This window comes from Tachypleus tridentatus, chromosome 4, assembly GCF_004210375.1.
Source record: "Tachypleus tridentatus isolate NWPU-2018 chromosome 4, ASM421037v1, whole genome shotgun sequence".
Taxonomy (NCBI): Eukaryota; Metazoa; Arthropoda; class Merostomata; order Xiphosura; family Limulidae; genus Tachypleus; species Tachypleus tridentatus.
The window spans coordinates 77,705,367-77,717,515 of record NC_134828.1 but is presented as its reverse complement, the minus strand read 5'-3'; the positions used below and the strand labels follow the sequence as shown (position 1 = coordinate 77,717,515).

The window sequence follows — 12,149 nt, the reverse complement described above, 5'->3', positions numbered from 1 at the left end:
ATGCTTCTTCATCCAGTATTTGGAAAATAAAATTAATACCTGTAGAACTTGTATTTATTTTTATACACTTTTTTCTGGCTTTTCTTTACTTTTAAACTGATTATGAAAGAAATATTTAATGAAACAAACTAAAAATATACCAGAAAAACTGGCACTTACTCTGGATCCTTCTGGAAGAGTCCAATCTTCAACTGAGCCCTGTTCATCTAGCAGAAGATAAATCAATTTTTATTGATAATTTACAAACAGTATAGTTTGTTCACAAAATGTAGTATTCTCATTTGCAATTGTTAGCAAAAGTGACTGTGGTCAATTTAGCGTCTTAAGTACCTTCACTGCTGTGTTTCTTGTGAATTTTTACTTAATTTGATTATAGAATAAATACATGAAAATTTTCCTTTATACAATTTGGTTCCCAAAAATATTCCATATGTTAGGGGAAAACTATCTTTAAAAAAGTTAATGCACACTAGAAGTAACAAAAAATTAAATCAGACACTAGGGGAAAAAATATTAAAATGATTCAAGCAGACAAATGGTGTATTTGAAAGAGCAGTTAGCTGTGAACCTGGATAGCTTTAAAGCATGAAAGATATCTTGTTACTTAAAGAAGATAGAGAAAATAAAACTGAAAATAAACTGTGGTAAAGAATGGATAATACAGTACAAAAGCCACAAGTTCTAGAAAAAAAAATATATACATATATATACAGAAGAACAAATAATGCAAATTAATGTCAGTAGATACATATATACAGAAAAACAAAATAATGTAAATTAATGTTAGTAGACACATATATACAGAAAAACAAAATAATGTAAATTAATGTTAGTAGACACATATATACAGAAAAACAAAATAATGTAAATTAATGTGAGTTGACACATGTAATACAGAAGAACAAAATAATGCAAATTAATATGAGTAGACACATGTATACAGAAGAACAAAATAATGTAAATAAACTGGGCTCATCATAAATTAGAAGGAATTTCTTCTTTTTTGTGAATAATTTAAAATCGTGAAATTGAGAGCATAACAGAATTATGCAATTCCAAAAATTGCAAAAGCTTTTACTGTCTATAAATCTTGAAATTACATAAATTCATAATTTGTTTAAATAAAACCTTGTACCGTGCCTTAAAAAACGTGTTGAATGAATAAAACTGTAGCTTTTTCAATAGAAACAGAAAACAATTAAGTAACAAATTGCTGGTTAATTTACAAACAATGACCTCTAATTGTAAGGTGACACAGGTAAATTATATTATGATAAACAAGTCAGAGTTAAAGTGCTGTAATTGCCAAGATGGAAGTAGCATGTTTAGAACTGACAATTCAATAGTCTTAAAGAATTAATATAAGATTAGAGTTCTGAGCTGAAGCTCTGTTCAAAGCAGATTTCTTAATATTTTTATTTCTTTCATTGGCACTCTGTGGATAACCATTTGAGGTTTCTTTTTGGGTGCTTGAAGTAACATGTATGACTAACTGAATAGTATAATAATGTACTGTTACACAGTTTTCAAGATTCACTGTAGAACATCAACTTTCAACAAGAAAAACAGCAGTATAATTAATTTTTATTTCCTTAATGTTAACATGTAGTTTTTCTTGTATTACATCTTCAAAATGGGGAGGCTCAAGTAATGATTTAGACAAACAGAAACAAACCATTCAGATATTTCACACACTCAATAATGTAGACTTATATATCTATGCAATATCAGGCAAGGGTTACACAATCACAGAACAATAATACTTTCTCAAAAAGTTGTTATTCATGCTATATTAAATAATACAGTACCAAAAATAAGCAATTTTCTGGCAAAATATATGAAAGTATTTGACAACTAGTTCCTCATTTTTTAATTTTTTTCTGGCTATGCAACTGAATACATTGATGGATTATTTCTAGGCTTATGCTATGTCATAATATAGATAAATAATTACTGAAAGAAAAATATCAAAACTCACTTCAATCATGTTGTTAATTTTTATCATAGAAATATCTGTAAACCAGCAGTAAAATGTATGTGTGTATCAAATATTTTAATAATTTTGTTATGGGTATTTTTACTAACATCACAAGTAATTTGTTACATATAATCCTTCCATATGGCCTTTCAAAGTTTACAATTATTACTCCTAATACTTAAGTTTGGATTTCAGCCTATTTCATTAAATTATTGATAAAGAACATCCCACAAGCTGATTACCCCAAATCATAACAGTTGTAAATAACTCAATGAAGTCACTTCTAGTTTTTATATCTCCCATAAAAAACAAATACAAACCTTCTAGCCTTTCTCTGTTGGAAAAAAATATAAAGTCAAACACCATTGAAAGGCATGTTTCTGAAATTTTTCTAGAATGTTTATATATTTTCTGCTGGGTCAAAAATGTATACATTATTATTATTATATTTCACCATTGTTCTAAAGAAGGTTACAAAAGCTTTCTGACAGTCAAGTTACATAATATCAACTAAATTGCCTGTCATAACCCCACATTCACACAAATGAACAGCAGAATAATGTTTCATAAACTTTACTAAAACAACACAAATTTGTACAAATTAAGTGAAATACTTATATTTAATATAGATTTTGTTTATATATATATATATACTGAGTGTTTGCAGGCCCATGGTAATAGTGTTTAGTTTTGAAAATTATGTGGTGAAATCTGAAAAATTTTAAACCTCAGACATTTCAAAATTTATTTTTCAGAACAAAAATGGCTGCCACTTTATATATATAAAGACACAGAAAGAAAGGGAGAGAGCAAAAGTTTAGCAGACACATTTTGGCAAAGTGTTAGGATACTTTTAAACATGAAATAGCTTGTTTTGCTTCTATTAAGTTAAGAATATAATAACTATGTATTGTATAAGCAGTCATTAAATTGATATATACTAATGTTAGCATACAAGGCTTTCAAACTTCAATTTTATATTTATTAACATACGTTTAGCCACACTTAGCAGCATCAGAATTATGACTAAAATCAATGTATATGTAATGAAATTCTGTTAGAGAAACTATGTTTTATTCACAATTTTGACTTTCATGGGTAACAGAAAATATTTATAAACCCAGTGAAAATAGTTACTCACTGGGCTACAAACTGATCAACATAACAACTCAGAAACTAAATGACATTACACTCGAAAATAGAATAGGAATTTTAGATTATTAAAATAGTAATAAACACATGGTATGTGAGCCCAGACCTATGCTTGTAGTAAAACAAAATTACTCAACTGTTACTTGTAGCAGAGTGTTTTGTCTGTTTGTATAACATTACTGTAAATCATAGAAACCTTTGTTTGTTAGATGGAATGATCTCAAGGACCATATTTAGTTTTAGTTAGTTGTTTTAAAGATAACAAAAATGAGTTCTTTAAGCCAAGTGGCCAAATTAAGTTCCAGTTCTGAAACTCTCCTACATTGTTTGAAATTTGGGAGATATAAAAAAGAAATTTACTAAATTTATTTCTTAACACCACCTTTAGCCATAAATGTTGGCACAATAAACAATGAAAATGAACACATGTTGCCATTTGCAAAAATTTATTAATACTTTAAGCCAATATACTACTGTATTACCATTAGGCTAATTTTAGGCTTCATTTTTGTTACATTTTGCTTTATGAATTCATATTTTCAAAAAATGAAAAGTTAATCTACAACTGATTCTACAGAAATACAGGATCATAAAATTAAGCTTGCTATCTGAAGGAACAAAAGTTCTATACAAAATTCTAGGATCAAGTTTCTTAAATTTATATTGTACATGCTATATAATAGCCATATAATGTATGAATTTTTTTCTTCCTCGAAGTGGAAGCTATTGTGTATACAAAAGTTTTTTAACATAAGGGTCAACTTCACTTACCTATACCCATGAAGTCACTTTCAAACGTTTGTGTGCTAACATCTAATAAAGATATTTCTTTTAGATGACAGGGACAAAAACAATGAGAGCTATCTTCATTAAGACACAGTTTTTTTAAAGATGATGTTTTCATTCCTGTTTGATTTTCTGCACAATTTCTTTCACTTAAAATTTTTTTTCTCCATTCTTGTAGTTGACAACTCATTTTTTCTACTTGTTGTTGAAGATCTTCATTGTATCTCTCATACCTCTCACAGACTGCTTCAACTCTTGCCAATTCTTTCTTCAGCTTGATTACTTCCATTTCATTGGAAACAATCTCATCTTTTTGAAGAGTCAAAATAACATCTGATGGGTTTCCTTCCATTTTTTTTTTTTTTTAAATCATCTCTACATAAGAAGAAAATTAATTTAAAACTTATAGCAAAAGTCATACATTAGATATGTTCACTTGGGAATATGAGCATATAATTATCACTTCAGTTTTCAAATAAAATTATATCATTCGTATTGTTGTTTTTTTATTATTATTACACTGAAATATATTAATCCCATTCCAAAGTGTTAACTCCTAAATAGAAGGCAACCTTGCTGTATCTTGGTGGCACTATACTATACTATTATTAGCATTGTTCTACTTCCAATGTAACATATCATTATTCTTCATTATGGCTTGAATAATGTAATCGACTCTTCAACTTAAGACTTATTTAAACATAGAAATTTACATTAAACTGTAAAAATAATATTTATTTATTGTTCCAAACCGTTTATAAAGAATGCGCTTTTCACAAGTTATGCAAAGTATATTTTTCGTTCAATATGCGTAAACTATATATTTCTTGAAGTGTAGTATTCATACTTACACCTAGGCAGCATCCGCTGGTTCAAAGAGCTCGAAGTCTGGGTAATACAGACTGAATAATTCTAGATACAGAAAAAAAATACAATTAAGTTGCAGTATTTGTCGCAGAAAATATCACCATTTTTTCTTTGCCTACCTGAATTTTGCAAAGTACATTTAAAGTTTCATATATTCAAAACCGACTACTTTGGTATATAATATATATATAATAGAAAATAAGAGCAGTGCATAATTATTTCTGATAACGTTTAACATTTTAATACTAAGAAACTATCATGAAATTTCGCATTCTTGTTCCGCCTAAACTGTTGTTTTCATAGTGTAAAACTACACCAATGGCTATCAGTAATTTGCCCATCTAAAGAATCAAACCACGGATGTTGGATCCGTAGGTCTATAAATGTACCGCTAATCTACCATGGGACAGGCCAAATAGCAGAGTTTGGTTTAGTTAAGCACAAAATTATCTGCAATCCGCCCAATACAATTGTCGAAAATTAAGGTTTAGCGTCGCAAGTCTGAATCTGTAGACTTACTGCTGAACCAAATTAAAGATAAATGTTGTTCGGCAAAAACCTGAAATGAACTATCTGTGCTGTACCCACTGTTAGTATCAAAACCAGATTTTAACTTTTTAACCATTCAGGCTTACCGTTGAACCAAAGAAAGAACTGTGTGTGTAAAATAAAGCAGAAAAAAAAGGAGGTGTAAGTTTCTCATTGTACACTAAGTGTTTAAATTTGAGATTTTGTAAAAGTTCTTAAGCATGCATTACAACATCGTTCAGTTATAGTCCTCTGCTAAGACAGTGATAAGTTTTTATAATTATAATACAAAAATCAAGAGTTCGATTCCCCACCAAAGATATATTGGATAGCTTGATGTGGATTTGCTGTGAGAAAAACGCACATACATTCAATTTTAAACTTGAGGACACTTTAATGATATCAAAAACATTATTTTATTATTTTTTAATTCAATATATACTTAGCAGTGTTGAAATAGCCTTTAAAAATACAGAAAATGTTATATTAAGGATAGGCTGTAATTCAGCTGAAAATCTAATAATTAAGAAAATAACCAAAATTAAATTGTATTTACTAGTCGTGTTCTAATATGTATACATACCATACTATAACGGAACTCTTGCTTACATGATACTGGAAAAACTTTTATTACGTAAAGTGCAAGCCCCAACTTCGCGAAATGTTTATCTTGTACACATGTAGATTTGCAATAGGGGTCACGATTTTCCAATTTCGCCTCCATTTCTCGTCACGGATAACTTTATTTTTCTCCATTCTCATGGCCAGACGGTTAAGGCATTCGACTCGTAATCTGAGGGTCGCAGGTTTGAATCCCCGCCACACCAAACATGTTTGCCCTTTCAGTCGTGGGGCGTTATAAAGTGACGGTCAATTGGTAAACGAGTAACCCAAGTGCTGGCGTTGAGTGGTGATGACTAGCTTCCTTCCATCTAGCCTTACACTGCTAAATTAGGGACGACTAGCGCAGATAGCTCTCGATTAGCTTTGCGCGAAATTCAAAACAAACAAACAAACCATTTCAGGATGAAGATATGACGTCGTGAATAGGTCTCACTCGGATCTAATCCACTGGCGCCATCTATATAAATATAGTACTACTGTGTGTTGTATGTCCATGTAAATATTTCGCAGGGTGTGGTTTTATGAGTGTTTTTGCAAGGGTTATTTTACCACTACTTCGCCCCTGGCATGAAGGTTTGTTGGGTCCATGAGGAGATATATGCAAACTTACGGTTTCACATTTTGTATTTTGCTATTTTTATGGGCATTTTGGTTTGTTTGTTTTAAAATTATACATAAAGGAAATAACTTTCTATGTCTTAAGATAACTTTTCAATGAATTTACACAGCCTTCGTCCAAGGTACGGGTATCCCAGATAGTATCTTTAAATTAGTATTCGCAATTTTTAACTGCCTCCTTTCAGAAACATAATAATGAACAGTAATCCTTAGACTTCTGGAAACAGGGTACTCTCTCACCTTCTGGCAGTTGTTTTGGTGTAATTTGTTTTTCCGAAGATTGATTTATTAATTAATTGATTGAAGTTAAGCGCAACTCAACGCAATGTGCTATTTCTGCTCTGCCCACCACATCGAACCTAGTTTTGTAGTATTGTAAATCAGCAAGCATACAGTTGTGCCATTGGGAGGAGAGTATTTCCAAAGTAAATATAATCATCAAAGGTGTTGAAAGCAATTTTACTCTGTTTCTTTTGAAATTAGTCAGGTTTTTGTATGTCATTTTAATTACTTATGCATTATTATGATAGTGTGTTATTAATGTTTTCCATAAATTTGCGCTAGTGTTGAATTCAGGGGATATATAGGGAAATATCCTCCTGTACAAAACATCCCCCCCGAAGTACTGTATTTTCCAGTGTGTCGAATTTGAATTCCTCTCCCAACTTTACACATACAGACACACAACTTCCAGATCGAAGTTCTGGATTCAACACTGATTCGACACTGATTTTGTTTGTTTTTGAATTTCGCACAAAGCTACACGAGGGCTATCCGTACCAGCCGTCCCTAATTTAGTAATGTAAGACTAGAGGGAAGGCAGCTAGTCATCACTACCCACCACCATCCTTTAAGATACTCTCTTACCAACGAATAGTGGGATTGACCATGACATTATGATGTCTCCACGCCTGAAATGGCGACTATGTTTCGTGTGATGGAAATTCGAATCGCGAACCGCAGATTAAAGAGATCATCAAGTTGTATATTGGAATACTAATCTTCAGCTAAGAAATCTTGTTCCCTCTAGACATGATTTATGGACTTCCACTTTGAGCACACTTCTATAATGTGCAAAATAATACACGAGTGTTTCAAGTGTGTACTAATCGACGAACGTTTATTTGAAGATGAAATCAGTATTCTATCACATTCCTGACTTAAAGATGAAGACGGAATAGCTGAGAGTACTTATACTGACGCTTTGAATGCATCAAATGAGAAAATGCCAGATCTATCCGAGACTCAATTCTGATAGTCTGTGGAATTGCAAACTAGAACTTGCTAGTTTCCATGGCAGCAATTAAACCCCAAGAAAAAGTGGGACAGTCCTATTTTCGAGAAACTAATGATTGAAACAAAGTAGCATTCCTAGTTATTGGATGATACTATAAAGTACAATTTATGTTCCACATTGCACGATTATCATTTAATTATTGAAAGTTAGGATGGTTTTTGGATTATGAGATTAAATAACTGAATTAGTTTTTTGACCTTTACTTTCTGAGCTATGTACTAAAGTTTTAATATAAGAGATGTCCATTAGATACTGAACGATAGATACTCGATTAATACAAGTTTAGGGCGACTGGCGTCAGCAATGTTAAGGTAAAGAGTTCGAAAATATAGTTTAAAGAGCTTCGCAACTCTTACCTTTTGAGCTACCAAGTAATTTTTTCCAAAGCAAACCCTCTGAGATATTTTGCAAAAAGTCACTTACTTGATTTAGCTCGATGGCGAGAGCTTTATGGAGACGTTTGCATAATCCTCACTAGATCTTTTTTGTCAACAAGTCTAGAAATATACAAAACCTCTTCACACGCAGTGAGTGAATTGTGTTTCATTTAATTGTGTGATGATATATAGTTTAGTGAATACACAAGTAATTGATTCTAACCCATAAGTTCCCCGCTTGTTCAGCGGTAAGTCTACGGATTTACAACACTAAAATCAGGGGTTCGATTCCCCACGCTAGACAGCAGATGACCAAATGTGGGTTTGCTGTAAGAAAATGCATACGCACTGACCTACAATAATTTTAATTGAAAAACTCTAATTTCAACTTCATCTGTTTAAAGATGATTTAATTCGTGATGCCTTAATCGAACGGCTGGTTTGGTGTTTTATGACGCAAAGTAACTACACCCTTGTGCAAATTAATTGAAACAAGTGGTCCTTTTACAATATTTTCACCATGGTGGCTGGTGTAGGCTCGCTGGACTCGCTGATTTCCTTTAATAGTCATTTTTTCACACAGACGGCGTCATTAGCTGTGTTTTGCAGTACGGTCGATCTATTTTTAAGATATATGACGAAATTTTGAGGAACATTACGTCATTCGAAATGACGTTAGAAGGGCAAGGAGACCAGTCAAAAAACAACTTCTTACCAGCTTATTGAAGAAAAAACGGTATCAATGAGGTTTGAAATACAAGAACTGGACGTAAGAATAATGGAGGAAGATGTTATTCAGTGACGAGACTCATTTCTTTGTACAGGGTCAAAGAAATCTGCATGTTCGCAGATCTCCAGGTGAGGAACTTCGAGAACCTCACATCACTTAGTTCGTAAAACATCCCTTGAAAAAGATGTTTTGGGGCTTCTTCAGCTACTATGGCGTCGGAGGCTTACATATCGTCGAAGGTATGATGCGAGGACCACAGTACATCGAAGTTTTGCAGAGAAGAGTCGTTCCAGAATTCAAAAAAGATTTACAGATGGATCTGACATTTTTCAGCAAGATCTGGCTCCGTGCCACACATCGAAAGTTGTGAAGAATTTTATGACTACAACGCGAATAAAGGTGTTGGACTGGCATGGAAACTCTCCGGACTTAAATCCTATTGAATATCTTTCGGTGATTTGTACAGAAAGACTTCGGGGAAAATGCTGTACTACAAAAGATAAGCTAATTGAGGCCATAACTGAGGTGTGGTACCGCGATCCAAAAATTAGTAAAGATTGTAGTCAACTCGTAGACTCGATGCCAAAGTGGAGCAATAATCTTTTGAAAAATAAAGACGGTCATATCATGTATAAATTAGTGAGTAATTTTTGGATTCTCAGAAATAAAACGCAAAAAATTGAAAAAATCGTAATTTTCCGTCTTGTTTCAATTAATTTGCACAAGGGTGTAGTCTGTCTGCACCGCCTCAAGAGAAGAAACACGAATTTGATGGCTCACTTGTGCCAGAACATTTACTAAGTGATAGCTATTGGAAGTAGTTGTGAAAAGTAACCTGTGATGATTGTGAAGTAATTTGAGTAGGAGTCATATATAGTATGTTAACATCTATTAATATATATCTGACTCCAGTGTATATGGAAATATATATCTCTAAACAAATATATGTAGGAACATTGCTTCAAATCGTTGATAAATATTGTGTAACATAAGTTAATCAGTTATGTAACAAATATAATTATTAAGTCACGTGTGAATGAAAACAAAGGACTTGATCCAGCTATTTTGTTATTTTGATCAAGATTTTGTTATTTGAAGTTAAGTGTGATTGATGATTTGTAAGGTGCTACTTGCATATAAAATGTCTTTATTAGTTTGATCATTACTCGTGAGAGAATGTTTCAATTTTGACAAACAGTATTTGACATATAGCGAATTCTCTTGAGTAACAAAGACATTTACACAGTAGCAAGGATAACTACAGTTTTGTGTATTATTTTATCTGTAGGAGTAGTATAAGATATTTTAATTATTTTGAATAAAAATATTTGTGTTAGTGAAATTATCAACAGTATATTAGAGTCACAGACTCTTGATGACCAGAAACCCACTTGAAATAAATATATATCTCAGAACGGCTGGTATGGGTATTAACACTTTTATTGTACTTCAACAATGTTATGAAAATACTTAGAAAACTGTGTGCTTTCATAAGTATTTCAATCTATATGATTAAGAATATTTTATCAAAATCAAATTTTAAAAACTAGTTACATCAAGTTTATATTTGTTTTGATGTTTATATTATAGCTTGTGACTGTATCTCAGAACGGCTGGTATGGATATTAACACTTTTATTGATAAGCACAGTTTTCTAAGTATTTTCATAGCATTGTTCAAGTACAAGGTGCAGGATAATTTGCATGAAAATGCAGTTTGTAAGAACTTTTTGTTTGTTTTTTAATATCACATAAAGATACTTGAGGACTATCTGTGCAAACTGTTCCTATTTTTGAAGTGATCGAGTAGAGAGAAAGCAGCTAATCAACATCACTCACTGCCCACTCTACCAACGAATTGTGTGATGACTCTCAAACTATAGTGCCCCATGGTTGAAAGGGCAAACATAATCGGGAACGAGATTTGAAGCTGCGATCCTCAGACTGAAATTTGAGTGTTCTATTCATCAGGCCATGCAAACTCCCAGTGCAAAGAAACTTTGTAAGTATTACCATAAGTAGTACTAAACTTGGAACTGAAGGAAGGTCTCTATGGAGAAACAATGAGAGTATTAGTGGGTTATAATGATCAAAAGCAAAGGTTATCACTGCATACAGGGAGGAGGGGGAGTGGCTCTAATGTTGTTAATTTGTTATATCTCTTATAAGATAACAGAAAAATATGCAAAACTACGTGTTGTTAAACTACACTCAACGAGATCTGTTCAAATATGATCTCAAATCCAAATTTTAGCACTAGCTTTCGTAAACACCTTAACTTTTCATGATTTTAGTTACATTTTCTCATAAGAAGTGTTGTGCACGTGTTGTAGTTTCTTAGATCTTTTTGTTCCAGTTTTTCTGTTATAGCTAAAGTGATTTTTATTAACTTGAAATTCGTTTAGTTAGTTAGCTAGTTTCCAATTTTGCGCAGGATTTGGAAGAATTGTGTTCGTTTCGACATGCGGGATACTTGAAGAATATGCTTCAAAAAATCTATTAATATTTATATAGTGCGTCAGTTTTTTTGACAAGGTATAGAATTGTACACGGGGGTAAATGAGCTGTATGAAAGATTATGGATTGGTTTGGTTAATTTCGCGCAAAGCCACTTAAGGGATATCTGCATGAGCCATACCTAACTTAGCGTTGACAGGCTAGAGGAAGGTAGCTATTTAACACTACCTATTGCCAATTCTTGGGATACTTTTTATCAATGAAGATTGGAATTATAACATTTCTACAATTGAAAGGACAAGCATGTTCGGTGATAGGAACCTGAGAAATTTGTTCAAAGGAATATCAGTTTGTAATACTATTATTCTGTACGGAGGCTGTGAATTTGTTTTCCAAGTACTCCGCAGTTGCTCAGCAGCAGAGTGAACTCTTATGGAGCTAAAATCAGGGTTCAATACCCGCGTTGGGCAGAGTACAGATAACCCTGTGTAGCTTTATGCCTAAAACAAACAAACAAATAACAGCTCCTAAACTGCTTTAACGCTGGAAGATCAATATAGTGGTAAAATTAAATATTAAAACAAAACGTGAATTAAAAAATGGTTGTACCTTTTGATATTCTATTTCATTTATGGCATGGCTTATTAGAATAACATAGTTATTATAAACACCAATGTAATAAACTCAAGTGGTTTGCTTTAAAGTTCGCGCGAACCTACTCTAGAGCTATTAGCGC

The 12,149-nt window shown here is 32.3% G+C and overlaps 1 protein-coding gene across 5 annotated transcripts in view; it reads right to left on the bottom strand.

Moving 5' to 3' along the window:
* The window catches only part of LOC143249497 (angiogenic factor with G patch and FHA domains 1-like), a 34,178-nt gene extending 28,771 nt beyond the window's left edge, over positions 1–5,407 (bottom strand). The window contains exons 1-4 of one of the 5 annotated variants that reach the window (XM_076499427.1): positions 5,173–5,335; positions 4,768–4,828; positions 3,902–4,291; positions 160–206 (exon numbers count right to left, since the gene is read on the bottom strand). In XM_076499427.1, coding sequence (XP_076355542.1) covers positions 160–206; positions 3,902–4,268 — 414 coding nt within the window. In that variant the 5' untranslated portion in view covers positions 4,269–4,291; positions 4,768–4,828; positions 5,173–5,335. Of the gene's footprint in view, positions 1–159; positions 207–3,901; positions 4,292–4,767 lie in introns of all 5 variants that reach the window. The other 4 variants (XM_076499429.1, XM_076499426.1, XM_076499431.1 and 1 more) reach the window with 4 other exon arrangements.
* Positions 5,408–12,149: the final 6,742 nt, after the last annotated feature.